Here is an 18,778-nt window from a genome sequence, read left to right on the forward strand (position 1 = left end):
GTAAGATGACGACATAACCACTGAGTGAAAAGGAAGTTTCACGAAATCGAGGTTGACCGATAAAGTACTGGGTACCAAAACACGCACGATATTACACGAACAGTTCGAAAGGAAGATGAATGATTCTTGTGGCCATTTTCCTTCGCATATTCGGTATTTACGAGCGTTAAATGGAGTACGTAGGCTATAGAGTTGTCAGAGGACCCGACTGGAGGTGGGGAAAACAAGATGGAGGCGAAGGTCATGTTGGAACGGTGCGAAACTTTGAAAGCAACCAAGAAGTTGTGGTTGTTTGGGACAACGGGACGGCCGCGAACTATCGATGTTCAGGCATTTATGATTTGAGAATTCTGGACAGTAGTCCAACTGGTAAGCTTCCAATTTTCTGATATAGTGGTAAAATCTTAAACTGCGGTGGAAATGAATGTAATGTTCTCGCCAAATTGCAATTGTGATATAATTTGATTTGATTTACATGTTGCAAAGTTTTCTGAACCGGCTTTTGCCATCCTAGCTAATCCGATCCGTGGTAGACTCCTAGATAAATTCTGTCTTCTTTTCATCAGTGTTGAAATTGTTTTTCGTGAGCTCACTTTCCTTCTGTTATGACTTGTTTAAGTGTGGTTCAGCTGTTCTCTCTCTCTCGTATACAGCTTATTTTCCTTTCTCTTTGAGTTAAAGCCTTAATTAATTTCCCGTTAACGTTGGCGTTTGGTAGCTACAGTACGTTTTAGGTTTTTTCCAGTTTTCCTCAGAAATTTATATTCAAGGATTCATCTGCTTCATTTCATGTATTAATGATTCCCCTCTGTCTGAAAAGAGGTGTCTAACATTTTACTTAAAAGTTGTAGATTATTCAAACAGGAGTGTCTTTTCAGAGAGGGTTATTCTATCACAAGTATAGGAAAAACTTAAACAAAAGTTTCTATGTAGATTTAGATACTAGCTTTATCAAATTTACATATCTTTTCAACTGGGAAATTCTGACATACTAGGTGTGATAAAAACAAAAAAATGATAGTTTGAACGGCCAACGACTTAAAGGATAAATTTCCCAAGGCGGTATTAATGACACAGAGAAACGACAAGAGGATTGCGTGAAGGAACCAAATTGTATTTGGTTGTACTTTTAGAATGTATCTCATAATCAAAGTAACTAGAACAATTGGATGACCTTTTGAGCTGAAGTCTGATGTGGTAATCACATGGATGATTTGTCATTCATAATTGGGTGAGACAAAGTCAGGTTACCAATCAGTCAAAACTGTGACAAAATTTAGAAGGGGGAGCACCCATCATTTGAACTTCTTCTGGCATGAAAACATGACAGTTCAGGGTCATCACTAGCTTTTGAAGTAGTGTTCTGTTGGAGAAATCACCCATTGCAGTGTAATGCATGGCCAAGTGTTGTGTGACAGCAGTTGAAATCTCACCCTTTAACATAGAGTGAACTCAGCTGTAACAAGTGTTACATATTCCAACAACTATTGACAGCCTTGCAGTTGACTTTTTCAGACAAGGTATTGAACATGGTAGTTGAATAGGGTGCAATTTTTCGCACCAGAATACAAACTCCATACTACCAGTTTGTATACCATAGTGTATAAATGGTACCCTCCAATCAGATGATTCTAGATCTCTCTTTAGGCTGCCTTACATCAATGTTGAGTTGCAAGTACCATTAAGCTCAACACTAACTTTTCAACTTACTAACCAAGTGGCTAGTGACAAGTTTGATGTTACAACAATTTCAGTTTGTTTACTAGCCAACTGACCAGTGGAAATTGACAACCACCAGCCAAAACTGAATTTCTACTTGTCTATGGCTAGTTGGCTACCATAAGTGTTGAGCCCTGTGTACAATACATACATGATACTGTTGGGGCTAAAATTGAGCAGCTGATAACCAGTCATGTTTGAGAATTTAGATACAATAACAACAACAACATTTTTTATTCACACTATTCTGGTAGAAGAAAAAAGAGCAAGAAAAAAAAACAAGTATAGAAAACAAATAATAGAAGGTATATAACTATATATACAATTTTTGAATTAGTGTGCAACAGCCAAAGTAGCAAAGCTTTCGATTTGGCTGCTGCTTACTTACAAGTAAAGAAAGGAACGAAGGAAACAAATAATAATTAAGACTAAACTAATTCACAAGGCAAGAAGTATTATGAAAATGGAATGGAGATGTTGCATTAAAAATTACTCACAGAAAAGTCGGAAAACAAAAATGGATATGATTACAAAGTGAAACTTAGTTGGAAATTCAGAGCTATGACTGACATTTGAGAAGATGAGTTCTAAACCGCTTTTTAAAGTTATTAATAGAGAGCCGTTTCAAGTTTGTGGGTACCATTTCCCATAATATAGAGGCAACATATATAAAGGTAAATTTACCAGTGTTGGTCCTTACTTTTGGTCATTGAAAATTACCCTTAAGTAGAGGTGTATCTGGTGTGATACTACAATAGTGTTCTGTCATGACATGTGTTGCATGGTTGTGACAGTCAGATGTTTGTTTTTAGGTATAAAGCACGATGGTACTATGTGTGATGGTTGCCGCATGCAGCCTATTTATGGAATGAGGTGGAAATGTGCAGACTGTCAAAGCTATGACTTGTGTAGTGTGTGTTACCATGGAGACAAACATCACTTGCGACATCAGTTCTACCGAGTTTGTGGACCTGATTCAGAGAGGTACAACGTTCATGTTTCCTAGGATAATTTTTGTACTTAGTCTTTGGTTCAGCGTTGTGGTATGATTAGAAATCATTCCTTGTTAAACTGATTTAATCCTGGTTTGATTTGAAATTCTTTTTGTGATAAGTCCATCACAATGGTATAATTTGGATATATCAACAAAGTTGAAATGGTAAATTGGCCACCGTAACAATTTCAAAAGCTGACGTTTCAAGCGTTAGCCCTTTGTCGGAGCAAATAATGGTTGTGGGTTGTGTGCTTTTAAAGGCAGAGAATGGAGCTACGTTATTGGTGGGAACATGGCAACGAGAAAAACACGAATAAATTAGTGGCATGAAAAGCGTTCGTTGATACCAGTGGGATTTAGACTGGCGGTTTGAAAGATGGTAATCTACTTGGAACAAAGAGAAAAATAATTTCAAATCTTGTTAAAGTGAAATTCATCATACCTGTCCAATACATGTACACCCAAACCATTGCAATTTGTCCATGGTCGTTGTCGAATCAGATACATGCACATTATCATTATTGAAGAGGTGCTTTTACTTTAAGCTGGTTTTTGTAAGCTAGAGTACTTTTCTTCCAATGTTGTGAAACCAAAGTTAAGGGTATCACTACAGCTAACTTGTTAAAAGGAACATGTCACAAAGAGATTTGAGAACTCATTGTAAACCTATGTGACAGTTTAGAGCTAAACAGATACAATCCAGATTACTTTTGCACTTAACCACTGTAAAATGCCCTGATTGACATTATTGTTTCCATATCCTTATGTATATTCCTAGAGTACTTTGTGAGGCAAGAAGAAAAAGCAAAAAAATTACGGCCAGAGGGATATTTCCCGGTGCAAGAGTTGTTCGTGGAGTTGACTGGCAATGGGAAGATCAAGATGGTACAAAACCTTTTGTGTGTGTAACTGTTATGTGATGTACATGTATGCAAGAGTACACAGTAAGTGCTTGGGCCACTTCAAAGAATGCCATAATCAGGGATTTCATTAATTTTGGTAGTTAGGACATAAGTAGGTGGAAAACATTTCAGTGGTAATTGAGGCAGATTTGGCCATAGTCCATTTTGAAGAGTAGCCACTGTAGTTCACTGGTTGATCACTGGCTACTAATAAAATCCTTGTATTACTCTTTCATGCACAAGCTCAGCCTAATTAGGGTACAATTTTTGAAGTCTCTTTTGTTAGATTGGGACGTTGGATTTCAGGGTGCTTGACTGAATAAATGCTGAAAGCTAAGCATATTGTTTATTAACAAACTTACTTTTTTAGTAAACTTGAAACATCAGTAGTTTTTGCTGAGGCAAGTGGTTGGGTAATGTAGGCCTTTGAATCAAAGAAAAGTATATTTAACCAGAACTAGTGCCACTGTTCAGTATGCAAAATTGATCACAGGGTTTGCAGATTATCAACAGTTTGAAGCATAGCATGAGCATTTCAACTTGAGCACCAAAACCATCAATTGAAAGAATCAAACTTCCATCAAATACAACCTCGACTCTACCAAAACTGTGTATTAAAGTGCATCATCCTTTTACCTGTACTTTTAACTGAGGTGAAATGAACTTTCCTTATCTTCATGTAGGTGGCCCTGGTCGACGTGGAAAAGTAACAGAAGTTCAAGATTGGAGCACATCAAGCCCTCGCAGTGCTGCATACATCTTGTGGGACAATGGAGCAAAGAATTTGTACAGACTTGGATTTGAAGGCATGGTATGGCAGAAATGTGATTTGAGATGGTTAAAATGTGCACTGGTTTGCTAGTTCCTAACAAAGTGCAACTACTTTATTTCATATAAACCAGCTGTCAGCACCCTTTCAACAGTTATTTCATTTCTCCCTCTCCAGGCTGACCTCAAAGTAATAAGTGACGCCAAAGGAGGAACATTTTACAGGGATCACCTGCCATTGTTAGGTAATTCTGTCCTAATCAAGGGCTTTATGTTAAACATTTTAAAAAAGTTTAATATACGAGCAAGGCAGTCCATACAGCCATTATGATAGCAAATCGTCTTTTCCATGGCATAAGCTAAATTTGGTTTAGGAGGATTGTTACTGCCCCTGAATGGGATTTAGTTCCTCTGCAGGTTAAACCTACCTCCTTCCCTTCTTTTCTTTATTTACCTGAATGTTCAGTGGTATAAAATATTGTTGGATGGAGAGCAAACAAACTGAATGTAAATAAATATATGACATGCTAAATGCCAACGTTACCGTCATATTTAATGCATAAGGGGTATACCTGATTAATGGCCAACATACAAACTCAAAGTTGGTCCAAATGGAGGAAATCATTTAGTGCAAGGATTAGAATAAAGCCAGAAAAAAACCTGAGAGAAACTTATTTGTTATTGTAATTGAACAGGCCATGGGTGCGATATTGAATTTACGTACACAGCCATGTGATGTAAACTCTTAGTATCATGTGTACAAAAATTGGGCCCACAAATCATATTTGTGTAAGCCGCCAGCCTTTTCATTGATCTCTATCACTGTACTCAGGTGATACGAGACCAGCAAGTCGTACAACAGGTCAGGGATTACAGATTGGAGATCAAGTCACTGTTGACTTGGATCTTGAGATTGTGCAGTCATTGCAGCACGGGCATGGAGGTTGGACTGATGGAATGTATGAGGTAATGAGAAAAGTTAAATCTTAAAAACAATTTTTCAAGAACTCATAGAAATGAAATCTCAGGTTTGCATTTGGAAAGGAGTGAGTATTTATTCTTCATGCATTGTTTTAACAGTAATCTATATTTTGCATGCTAGTGCATGGATGCATGCTTTGCATTGTCTTTATCAGACTAGATGGACAGTGATGATTGATAATGTAAATTGATCATTTATTCATGACTTGAATGTCATGCCAGGGTACAATGTGTTGGGACAGAGCTCAGTATTGTTTGTGCATGTGCTAAGTTTTGCTGCAGAAAACGGATTTTGAGTCATTCACATGGTTGATTTCCTATTCTGTTGCTTTGAGACATCGTTTTCCTTGCTGCTTTTCTTTTGTAGAACAACCTCCAAAAACTTTGTAAACCCCCTAAATATTTTCAAAAATTGACTTTCTCCTTTAGTTAAAAACTCTGGAAATAGGAAAATGCCTTAATTGACAATAACAAAATGCCTCAGTTTTAGATGTCAGCCCTCATTTTCTGCTGAATGTTTTGCTAAATTTTAGACCTCGCATGCTTGAGGCCGTGTTGTTGACCACATACCCTCTAATGTAACATTTTGCCATTCAGTCTTGTGGTGTGTTGGCTTATTTCTCTTTACCTACCTTTCTTGCATTGTTTACAGACTCTTACAACTCCAGGAACAGTTGTTGGAATTGATGAAGATCATGATATTATGGTACTATATCCCACAGGCAACAGGTACAACTGGATGATAAACTGTGTAAAGTGCTTGGGCTGTGCAAAATTTTCAGCAACAGTTACTCATTGAAATTTGATCGTTGAAAAGTAATTATTTCCATGATTTTTAACCCTTTAACTTGCAAGAGTGACCAAGCCAGACATTCTCCATACAATTTCATTACAATATCAAGCAGACAAGTAATGGGAACTAAGAAAACATACATTTTAAAGAAATTATTACCAACTAATATTTGATCCAATACCAAATTCTCCAAACTCACATCTTAAGAATTATATGATAGATAGTTAGGAGAATTACTAATAAGATCTTGGAAGTGAAAAGGTCAATTGGAGTCAAGGAAAAGATGAGTTTGCAGGGGGTTTTCGTTCTAAAAAGATACCTTGTAATCACAGTTTAGTGTAAGAATTTGATTTTTATGATTGGGAAGTGAAAGTACAGCAGAATTTTGATTATGAATTTGGAAAGTGCTGTCAACACTGTGACCTGTCTCGCATTCCATTTGTTTCTGCTACGTAACGATAGACTTTTTACGTATTTTGTAGGTGGACGTTTAACCCAGCAATTTTGACCAAAGTAATCAGTACCTCGGAGACTTTGGAGAGTGCTATATCCCTCTCCACAGCTACACCTTCATCCCCCACTGCCTCTGGACCAAGTGCAGCTTCAGCTTCTGGTGCTGTGGCAGCAGTGCCAGGGTTGTCCTCTCAGTTTGTTGTTGGTGACTTGGTGCAGATAAGCAGTGATGTTGAAAAGGTCAAGATGTTACAGAGAGGACATGGGGAGTGGGCAGAGGCAATGCTACCTGTGAGTATTTTTTACTTTCCTTTTTGTGTTAGTAAAACTGTTGGATTGTATTTTGATCCATTTGAACTGCTAGTGTCCAAAATCAGACACTAGCATCCAAAGTCAGACACAAGTGTCCAAAATCAGACACAAGTGTCCAAAGCTGGACACCAGTGTCCAAAGTCAGACACCAGTGTCCAATCACAGCCTTGATTATTGCACATCTGTTCACCAGAGTGACTCAACACCCCAACCCAGTATTCCCCTTTTCAGGAGGTAACCGATAACATAATTATACTACTTGTTGTACCTCCTATTATCCCTCTAAAATCGCAGGGAATTCATGAAAATTTCAACAGGCAAAAGGACTGCCCTACTGGTTTGAAAATTTCTTTCACCTGTTGTGCATAAAATGAGGGAGAAACACTGCCATCCCAACTTAACCTTTTGTTAACCCACCTTTAATATTGAACCTCTTAATTTTCACCTTCCAGACTCTTGGCAAGGTTGGCAGAGTGCAACAGATCTACCATGACAATGACCTGAAGGTAAGTTATTATTAAATGAGTATTATTAAATTTAAATTTATATCGAGCAGTTTCTATAAAAATATTCAACTGTTACCATATTACCTGCAACTTTTCAATGGCCTTGGATACATATATCTTATTAACCAAGCGGGAGGGCTGCACTGGGAGAATATTGGCCCGAGGTCTTGACAGTACAGACCGAGCACAGCGAGGTCTGTACAAAAAAGACCGAGGGCTGATATTCTTCCAGTACGGTCCCGAGCAAGCTTGGTTAATAAGAGATTTATTATACGACTGAAGTTCCAAGGGACACAAGTGCGGTATCATTCGGGACCATTCGGGACAGTGCCCGGTCCAATACTGAGAGAATATTGACCGGAAATAGAGCATTTTGATAGGTTGATTTTAGTTATTGGCCCTCTGACTGCCCGAGTTGTGTAATAAATTTACATTTAATCTCTGTGTCATGTTCTTAAAGAAGACAATTTGCTCCTAAAAGCTACCCTGTTAGGATGTTTCTCTAGCCAAAGAATTATTTTTTGAGATTGGCACTGTTTACTGGTAAGACAAAATCCTGAGGAAGAACTTGTACTGGGGAGGAACTTGTGCTTGAATACGGCATTGAAATTAAGTAAATTAGGTAAATGTTGTGCTGTAGGTGTTACTCTTAATTTACATAATGCTTTGAAATCAGTTATTCAATACAAGTGTGGTGCTTTGTATTTTGTAAACTTGTAGGTGTTAACTCAAACTTAATCTGAATGTATACATTTTTTTTTTAATGGACTTGTCCTAAAGTTTTGCACTGAAATCTTTTGAATACAGTACAGTGTTGATTTGAAACTCAGGAAGGGGTGGGGGGGGGGGGGAGTTAGCAGAAAGGTTGTAGTTACCATCATTGACATTTTTATTGAGCTGAAGGTTTTTTTGTTTTTTTGTAGGTAGAGATTTGTGGAACATCATGGACATACAATCCAATCCTTGTCACAAAAGTAGCATCCACGACTGACTCACCCTCCCTAGGGGCATCAGCTGGAGGTATAAATTACATGTGGTGATGGTAATGTGTGTCTTTTCTTGTAATCTGCAAGAGTACCTTCAAATGGAAAGAAACCCAAGCCTGATTTCTGAGCACATACCTACACACTTGCTGTAATAATAGTTATCTAATAGAGAGAGAAAAACCAAAATTTTAATCTTAATTTTTTGATAAAGGATGAAGCAATTTTCGGTTGAAGGTCAGAGATAATCTGGGATTGCTTTGTCTTTGCATAATTCCAGTCTGTGATTGGTCTACAAAGTTTGAGCCATGCTCAAATCAATCAGACCCTCAATTAAAATCAATTGTGACTTGGTCATTTGGTTATATCAACTAAGATGAAATTATAAATTGGCCCTTCATCAGATGAAGGGCTAACGCTTGAAATGTCAGCTATTTAACTCTTTACGGTGGCCAAGTTACAAATTCAACTTAGTGGATATAACCAAATTACCTTGTTACCCCCATCAACGCAGCACCACAGTTTCTCTAGAAACTTACACCCTTTATAATAATTGTGACTTGGTTGCCTGAATTTTTCTCTGCTTATGGTAATTTTGGTTGTTTTTACATTGAGTGCTCATAGGCTAGTGATCACGTAAAGCTCTGTTATGATTGGCTGTTGGGATTATTCTGGTTTATGTTTTGTGACAGTTATCCATTTAACTCCTAAGAACTGATTGTTAATTCTCCCCTCTAGCTGCTACATATTTCCTTGTAAATTGGTTATGAGAATTGGGTGCTCAATCAAGGTAACGCCTACCTGATACGTTTTAGTGGATATTATGGGGAGAAGTTACTTGTTAATCACTTCCGGGAGTGGATGGGTTAATTAAAAACCGCTCTATAGGGAATGATAAAATAGAGGCAAGGCTGACTAGAGTATAAATCAACTCCAAAAGTTGTCAGCTGATATGCAAGTTGTGGAGGTAACTTGACTTGATGAATGTTCATGGCCCTCAAGGGTTTTCCGAAAATGGTCTTACTCTTGTAGCTGAGAGGTTATCAGCCCTTTTGAAGAAGCTGTTTGAGACGCATGTTCCAGGGGATACAGTAGAGGAACTGGTTAAGGCTGCCGCCAATGGTGACTCTCAAAGAGTTGAAGAGCTTCTGCTCAAGGAAGGTGCCAATGTAAGAACCTTGTAAACTTTCCACACCCCCATTATCTCGTGGTAGATCATGGGTAATTGAATGGTTGGGGTTGATGTCTGAGTTTTTTTTATCTTACAATTTTTTAGCGTCCCTCCTAACCCATTCCAACCTTGGGCGTAACGCGTGCGTAATTTGCGTATAAATTGCGCGCAACATGGCGGATTTACACGCATGATACGCGCGTGTAATGCTGCTATTCCCGCGGCAAGTACTGTAATAGGCGGCTGTGCCTGAAAAAGAGCCGTCAGGCGAAAGCCGAACGCGAAAGCCTCCTCGCAGTGATTCGCGCTTTCGATGTGAAGCGTTACTAAAGTGGGAAGGTTACTGATGTATAGAAACCCATTTATTTCTGGACTGAAAGGAAACAGTCAAACTGAAATTCAAATAGATTGATTGTTCCAAGTATGAAATGACAGGGCAATCCATACACCTCTACGTGTTCCTTCGACGTCTTTGGTTGACCCTTATACAAGTACTGAATTCGTCGCGTGCTGTTTAAATAAAAAGGGGGTAATTGGTCCCCAGATTCCCTGGGACAACATTCTAGCGCCAAAAGCGGGGTTATTACACTAGGGGTTATTTATATGAAGTACGCACTAAAAACTACTATTTCACTAAGCGCAAATCACGCAGACTCAACAAATGGCGGTAAACGGTCATATAGGTGGCGGTAGACCAGCGGTAACCGCATTTTATTGAAACTCCAGGGTCTCACTCTTCTTATGTCCTTTGATCAGGTTAATGGCGTATTTGCTGGGCACACGGCACTACAAGCTGCCAGTCAGAATGGTCACGAGGATACAGTCAGAGTTCTCATAAGATTTGATGTGAACCTGGAGGCCGAGGTAAATGTGTTAAAGATATATCTGAATTGATTTCAGTTTCGAGCGAGTAAATAGTCAAGAGTAAGGCGACGTTCACACTTGGTGCTCGAGCACGGTGCCCGAGCACGATTCTTGATGGGCACTAATGTGAACACACCTTTATGTTTTTTTTCAAGTACCCACGCCAGAATTCGGGCATCGTGCCTGTGGACCTTGTACTCGAGAACTGAACCAGGAACAGATATATCGGGTACTTAGTGTCTGAACACAGCACCATTTTGTGCCGGTGCCCTGGCACTAATGCTCGGGCACCAATTGTGAACGCAGCCTAAGAAAGGTGGTCCATCGCTTCTTTCACTTTATGGCCAACCTTCAAATCCATGAGAGTGATTAGCATCTAATTTCTCCTTTCGTTATCTTTCTGAGGCAAATATTGAGTTTATGAGAATAGATAAATTAATCTTCTTGCCATTGTTAGGACAAAGACGGTGACCGTGCTATCCACCATGCGGCGTTTGGAGATGAGTCGGCAGTCGTGGAGCAGCTGGTCCGTGCCGGAAGTGACATGAACGCGCGGAATAAACGCCGTCAGTCACCCTTGCATGTGGCTGTCAATAAAGGACACACAGGGGTGGTGAAGAGTCTTCTTGCTCTAGAATGTCACCCCAGCTTACAGGTGACGGGAGTTTTGATTTTCTCGAAGAAAAATTCAGTACCGAGCGTAATGCCTCCATAGAAGTAAAGTGGAATCAGAAAGGACACCATACGGTTATATCGAACGAAAACTTTTATTCGTGATGGTTTTTCCTCCCCTTTCCCACTTCCCCTCGTTTTGTCACAGATCTTCCACCCGTCCATTATGGCGACCGAATATGCGCCGCGCTGAATCTCGCGCTTGGAAACACAAACTATCGCATGCGAGCATGCTTAACTTAATTGAAGAGCGAAATTCGTTTAGGACTCTAAAATCTTAAGCTTTACTCAGGTGAAATGAACTGCTCGTTAAAAAAAAGTGTTTCTGTCAGTTTAGAATTTGATTTGTTTAAGTCATATAAAATTATCCAATTGTCCACCGTGTTAGCTTTTACTGAAACCTTCATTGTGAATTTTTTCAATCGTTAGGATACCGAAGGAGACACTCCGTTACACGATGCTATCTCTAAAAAGCGTGACGATATGGTCACGATGCTACTAGAAGCTAACGCTGACGTAACAGTGGCTAATAATAATGGCTTCAATGCTCTGCACCATGCTGCTCTGCGTGGAAACCCAAGGTAAATTGAAATGGTAATTTGGTAATATCAACTAAGTTGAAATTGTAAATTGGCCACCGTAAAGAGTTAAACAGCTGACGTTTCGAGCATTAGCCCTTCGTCAGAGCGAATAGGTTGTTTCAACATGACAAGGGCTTTCTCGACATATCAAAGCGGAAATTTAGCCATGTTTTATTTATTTTAACCCGGAAAGTCCCAGAAGTGTTGCACGTATAACTTCTCTCGTCAATATCCAATATTATCCAGCGAACAGGTAATGAGAATACTCAAACTTATCAGGCAGAAGCTGTTTTCTTTATCTAACACCAAATTCTGGTTACTAATTTATAAAGAAATGTGTAGCAGCTACAGAGGAGAATTAGTTTTTACCAATCAGATCTTGAGAGTTTAAGGGTAAAACACTGTGAAAGGACATAGACGATCGAAATTAGACGGTGAACTTTTCATTTTCGACCGCATTTTCCCACCTGCAAACCTCCACATACAGAGGATCCTGGTGCACCTTAAATGAATGTGCCTGTTTTGTGTGCCTCGTGTTTATTTTTTATTTTAAATGTTTGTAGCGCAATGCGCATCCTCCTTACCAAGCTCCCTCGTTCATGGATTGTGAATGAGAAGAAGGATGATGGGTACACGGCTCTTCATCTGGCCGCACTCAACAATCACGTGGAGGTTGCCGAGCTGCTCGTCAAACAGGCCAGTCCTATTTATATTTTCTCAGTGTGAAAATCTTACTAAATTTACCGACGTGACGCTTAAGGAATTGCCAATCCGCGCAGTATGCTTGTTAGTGGTCTCTGTAGCTCAGTGGGAGAGCATCGCAGCACGTTATCCGAAGGTGTGGGGTTTGATTCAGATTTTATCTCTCTTTGTTCAACGCTTGTGACAAACCGATAACATCTTCCATTGAGACACACAACTGTTTGCCATTACCTGCTTAGTTTTTTGACGAATTCGCGGATAATTTAACGTGCCAGCTGGTATCACGGTAGCAGGCACCATGAATAGGCCGATATTGCTAATCGCACTTTCCTCAGCAAGTGTCCTTTCCTGGGCCATTGCTATATCACTTGCTACGACGACCTGTGGTACGAATACCTGTGTGACTTGAAAGGTATCTTGCATCTATGGGTACTAACTCTTTACCCCCTAACATCCATATGCAAGTTCTCCAGGACTGTTCTCTATACATTTCTTATGGTGCTTACATGTTCAAGGAGAATTCGTTTAACAGTTAAGAAGTTCTTTGAGTTGGCGATAATTTCTTTTATTCTCGTAACCTTAGTGTGTGATTCAGGGGTGATACTGTTGACAGAAATTAGATTTGTATCACTGTTAGGGGCCAAAGGATTCAGTAAGTTTTTAATCTGCATTGGGTTTTTCCAGGCATTCACAAATACAAATTCTATAGCAAACAGGTCTCGTCTTATTTCCCTTCTCTGTGTTTGTAGGCAAAAGCAAACAAAGATATTCAGAATACGAACCTTCAAACACCGCTCCACTTGGCTGTGGAAAGGCAGCATACACAGATTGTCAGAGTGAGTACTAAAAACAAAAGAACTTTCGCAGTTGAGTCAAATATTGTCATTTCTCTTCCACACGGATATCGAAGAGGAGACAAAAGGCCAAGAATGAGTGGACAAAACTAACACACCGTAGACCTTGTGTTTATATGTAGTTATTTTGTTTTGTTCTTCATTTGGTTGTAGTGACTGATTTAGAAATAAGGTTATGTTAGTGTCACTCGACGATCGGTACGATATTCTGGTTCGCACTTAAAAGGACCACTGCTACACTTACATCTTACGAATCAGTACGTTAATTTCATCATGTTCTCGCATAATGTGCAAATATTGAAAGCTTTGATCCTTTACAAGATAGACTTAAGTCCCATTTTGCTTTCCCTCTGTCTTCTAATAATAATCTTTAAAACTTTTTAGGCTTTTTTTTCTGCAGTTGCTTTCTCTCTCTCTCAGTTAATCTCTTATTAAATTTTTATCTGTTGGTCAATGTTTACAGTACTGTTCCATACTTGGCACTCGTACCATAACTCATAATTTATTTAAGGCTCAAAGTTTTCCTCTAACTTCGACGCAATCGAGCAGTAATTGTACCTTACACTAAGCATTTTGTATTGGATAGCTTCTTGTACGTGAAAATGCCAAGTTAGATGTCCAAGATAAGGACGGCGACACTCCCCTTCACGAGTCCCTCAGGCACCACACTCTGTCACAACTTCGACAGCTACAGGATATGCAAGATGTCGGCAAGGTAACACGTGCAATTGTTTTCTGCTGCATAGGGGCTTGGCTAATTAGGACCTCACAGAGTACTTGCTCGAAAAAAATAAATCCTCTTTCCTAAAGTTTCTTCCTCTTCAATTTTTTTCTAGAGAATTAAACATTGCATATCAGTCTTGTCGTATCTTGCCTATGGAACAGGTTGTTAGGCATCTTCAGCAATGACCAAAGTGCTTTCTTAGTAAAGGAAGGTCAAAAAGGCTGATTACAATTTCTAATACAGTGATACTGGAGGGATATTTCTAAATTTGTGAAAGGAATTTTTTTTTCAAGTGAAGTGCTCTTTTCTTTCTTTTTGTGCGAAAGTCAACGCGAGAAAATTATTCTCTAGCGTAAGTAGCGTCTCAGGTTTTGTGTTCTAAAAACTTTGCGATTAGAGGCTGACTGTTTGACCTTTCGGGGGAACTAGACGAGAGGTTATTCTTGATAAATAGACATCCGACATGTACCAATGTATTTGTGCACTCTATGAAGGAGGGAAAGAAAAATTCTTTTATTTGCATTTCCAGCTTCTTATGGGTTTGGGAACACAAGGTGCCGACAAAAAGAGCAGTGCATCCATCGCCCTCTTCCTGGCTGCTAATGGCGCCGATCTGAATGTAAAGAACAGAAAAGGACAAACACCTCTGGATCTCTGTCCTGACCCTCATCTCTGCAAAGCTTTGGCTAAATGTCATAAAGAACGGGCCAGGTGAGAATGGAACCAAAATATGGAACATGAATGGTCTTAGCCTGCAGTGTAGGCGTCTTATTGGGTTCATCCCCTCTTAATTTTTTCACCATCGCTCACCCCCTTGGTATAAATTTCTCTTTCTCCCCAGCCTTCCGCTTCCATTAAAATCAAAGATGACGGCCATAATTTTCGATAAGAAAATATTGAGCACTCGCTCACCAGAATTACGTCTGCTCTGTTGGCTAACCCCTAAAGAATACGTTTTTTTTTTCCAAGGAAACGCGTCATTTCTTACATAAACTCACTCTATATTCTTTTATCTATCATCATTTTTAACAGTGATAATCAAAAGAACAATTCAAACGCTACAATTCTGGTAGATGTGGATGAGAATGAAGGACTGGACGAGTGTATGGTGTGCTCAGACATGAAACGCGACATGCTGTTTGGGCCGTGTGGACACGTGGCTACTTGTTCGCTGTGTTCTCCCCGTGTGAAGAAGTGCCTCATGTGTAAGGAGACTGTGCAGTCTAGAACTAAGGTATTTACAAACTACGCTGGGAATTGCCTGGGGTAGGGGGCATCTTCAACTTCCTTTGATTCGTTGTAAACTGCTACTAGTGGACTGGCAAAGTCCCCCGCACAGTGTTGTAAGAATGGCCCTGAAAAGCCCCATGGGGAGTGGTCATCTAACCCATCCATCCATCCATTGATCCATCCACCATCCATCCATCCACGCTGTCTGGTTTGTCGCGCTAGCGTTACATTAAATGTTACGTAAAGATGTGGTGCTGCGTGACTGAGAAGAAAATTGTGGTAATCAGGAATTGAATTTTGTTTGTTTTATTCGCCACGTGAATGGTTCAGAAATTTCGCGCTATCCTCACAACCAATCAGATCCAACAGAATTATCTACCGCGTCTAAGAAACCCACGTTTTCCCGCGCTTTAGGCAGTTCGTTCTCTTTGAGTCCTCATTGGCTATTCCTAATATTTTCCTTATTTCTGATTGGCCGTTGTGATTACGGTGGTTTTCGTTTAACGATACTTGAGCAAAAAGCGCGCAAAGAATTTCTGGTGCACTTGTAATACTCTGTCACTTTCCCGTGTCATTTTAGATCGAAGAGTGTCTAGTCTGTTCGGAGAAGGTCGCAAGAGCGCTGTTCAAACCCTGTGGGCACATGGTTGCCTGTGAAAGTGAGTGTATTTAGTTCTTTTCTTAACATTATACTTCTTCCAATCCACAAGGTTAAAAAGGGTTACATATCGTGTATTCCACTCTTTAGAGACAATATTGCCCCTCTTCTTTGCAAAGAGATTCTAGTCAGCTTAACATGCAATTAACCTTTCAACATTTTTATAATGTGTAACCCTGATGCTATTTTAGTGATTCTTTCGCACGCAAATTTTTGTACAAGTGGACCAAAAAATATCAGAGAAGGAGATGCGCCTTTATTTATTTTTCGTATTTGCAGCTGCTCTCTCTGATATAGTGTATTTGTTCAAACCATTTACTGTATAATGTACTTGTTTCTCCAGATTGCGCTGTATTGATGAAGAAATGTGTGCAGTGTCGAAACCACATCGACGAGTCTATACCATTCATTGTGTGCTGTGGTGGAAAAGGTTGGTACATTTTCTGCAAAGTAAACAACTGTGTTCAATTATCGTGTCAGTGAACCTTGGATCAAACGGGTGATCTAAGTGGTGTAGTGATAGTCCACAAAGCAAGGACAGATAGCGACCCTAAAACGTAAAATTAATGCCTCGTTAATTTCAGCACCAAAGCGGCCCTCTTCGTGTACGGTCAGAATTTACATCGGAGGAAATTTTTATATAGCACTATACTACCTTCTACGCTCCTTCACTGTAAGATGAGCTTACAGATTTCCATATCTCTTTAACGCGTTCTGTTCTTTTGGTTTAGCCGCGCCCACGACACAAACAAAATCAAGCGGTAAACCTGAGATTAGTCAACAGGAATTTACTCAATTGCAGCAACAACTTCAAGACATGAAAGAACAGGTAATTTCTTATAGTCTCGATTTTCTGCATGTATTATCAGCCAATCTCATAGATGAAAATATCGTCGAGAAGGAGCGACCTGACCCATGTGACTTTTCCCGCGCTTGGCGGGGACTGCGAATCAAACTCTTTCCAAGAAGCGCGATTCTTTTGGTCAGCGGCATAGGTAGCAAGGTTGTGGTCAAACCCGTTGTTATGAGTTTGTGCGGACCGTAGTTTTGTTTTGTATGCTGTCTCTTCTACCAGCCAATCAGGTGTTAGGAACATTTTTGGGTTCGACAAGAGCCTCCAACATCTTTTGCTCAGGTCAAGGGTATCGAAGGGTTGAGAACGAGATTGATCGTATCTTGAGGATTTTTATGTTGCTTTGAAACCTATGTAAACTTTAATCTCTGTTGTTTTATTTTTTCTTAAGACGCTGTGTCCTGTTTGCATGGATCGAAAGAAAAACCTGATATTCTTATGTGGTCACGGCGCATGTCAACTGTGTGGAGACCGAATGCAAGAATGTCCAATGTGTCGAAAGACCGTGGAAAGAAGAATTCTTCTATTTTGACAACAAAAACTTTTACATAAGTTCTTAACGGATTTTTTTTGGAAAAGTGAGTCTGACAATTTTCTGCGAGAAGAGTACAGTCCAGGGTATAGATGTGTTTGGACTTCAGCAAGTTAGAAGCACAATGTTAATGCCATGGAAATTTAAGAGGCTAAACTGGAAGCCACAAGTAGGAATTTGCTCTTTCGCCTCATTCTTTGATTAGTCTCGCTGAAGCCATAGGAATCTGAATATGTACTGACAATTTAATTCATAAAAATTTTGGTAGCTATTTGCAGCGTAATTAGATACTCGATCAGTTTGCTGAAATGGCTGTTAAACGTGCTCGGTGGACTACAGAGAAGCTATCGAGGAATAGCAATCGTAGCTGACACAAGTGCGTAAAAAGGACCTCAAACTTATTAAAAGTATACAACCAATCAACTCAAAATCTCGCTGTTGAAGGAACAGTTGTTCAGAAACGCAGAGTTATGACAATTTTTGCAACTCCACAAACGCTACTTTTCTCTCCTACAAATGTTGCTTGCGCGTTTGCAAGGCGGTGCACAATACCTAGTTCGATTGTGCTTCAGGATGTTAATTTTTTGTTGTGAACGATTGGCATACTTAATTACCTTCTGTATTTATTTCTTCGTTTTGGGGTAGGTGTTCATCAGCGTGGATCGTTAGATTGTCGAAGTTGTGGGAGATCTACGGGGCAAATAGAAACCCTTATGGCACTGAGGTTAAAATTTGACAGCAAACAGCCTTGGCGCGAAAATAACGTAACCAAAGAAATACAGGAAAAAAATATGGCGAAACTAGAAAGGTTTGCCATGGATCGGCTTACGTCTATTTGAAAGCTCCAAAGAAACCCGGCAATGATAAACTAAAGCGGTGTTATCATTATACTGAAACCGTGTGGAAACAGTTTGTTCGGAAAACAGAGAAAACCTGTTACTTTCTCATATACCAAAGGTCTCAGTTCCGCCCGTTAACGTGCTAAATTTTTGTGGCATTTTCTCTGACTCTAACGACACTCTTCCTCGTTCGATTTCTGTCTGTTAGTCATTGGTAACAAGAGTGGGACGACTCAGGAAAATAGCGGGTATGCTCAGGACGAGTAAATGTTTTCACGCCTCCTCAGCTCGCATTTCATGGTCCCCAGGAGCGCGCAGGCACCTGTCACCTGAATAAACGCAAATCAATGCCTCTCCACCGTGGAGTATGAAATGGTATCTCTTCTGGGAAGAGGGTAGCGTGCAGAAGTGGCGCGTAATTTTGGCGAGCGCGTGCAAAGTATTTTCCTGGTGAAAATTTTAGCCACCCTTTGATTTTACAGCAGCGAAGGCCGGGGAGGGAAAGAAATTTGTCACAAGTGGGCGAGGAGGGACGGTCAAGAGGAAGATGTGGGGGGAAAAGAAATTACCAGCATTTTCCCCTACTCTAACCCTAAATCAAACATGGCCGGTCAAATAAACCATCGCGAACTTTAAACTTTACCTCTCCCCCTGACAAGAGTGCAGGCTAGGGAGAGAGGGGTATCC

At 39.9% G+C, this 18,778-nt stretch overlaps 1 protein-coding gene across 1 annotated transcript; it reads left to right on the forward strand.

Annotated features, from left to right (window-relative positions):
* Positions 1–68: 68 nt before the first annotated feature.
* On the forward strand, positions 69–17,675 carry LOC111336317 (E3 ubiquitin-protein ligase MIB1). The gene is made up of 23 exons (XM_022942394.2): positions 69–369; positions 2,532–2,703; positions 3,492–3,598; positions 4,299–4,426; positions 4,562–4,628; positions 5,216–5,349; positions 6,017–6,093; positions 6,640–6,901; positions 7,375–7,428; positions 8,352–8,448; positions 9,444–9,580; positions 10,339–10,446; positions 10,904–11,101; positions 11,548–11,699; positions 12,263–12,395; positions 13,151–13,237; positions 13,842–13,970; positions 14,509–14,690; positions 15,012–15,213; positions 15,790–15,868; positions 16,211–16,297; positions 16,599–16,696; positions 17,112–17,675. The coding sequence occupies exons 1-23, from the start codon at positions 171–173 to the stop codon at positions 17,250–17,252; spliced, it is 3,030 nt and encodes a 1,009-aa protein (XP_022798129.1). The 5' UTR covers positions 69–170; the 3' UTR covers positions 17,253–17,675.
* The last annotated feature ends 1,103 nt before the right edge of the window (positions 17,676–18,778 follow it).

This window comes from Stylophora pistillata, chromosome 13 (assembly GCF_964205215.1).
Source record: "Stylophora pistillata chromosome 13, jaStyPist1.2, whole genome shotgun sequence".
NCBI classification, from domain to species: domain Eukaryota; kingdom Metazoa; phylum Cnidaria; class Anthozoa; order Scleractinia; family Pocilloporidae; genus Stylophora; species Stylophora pistillata.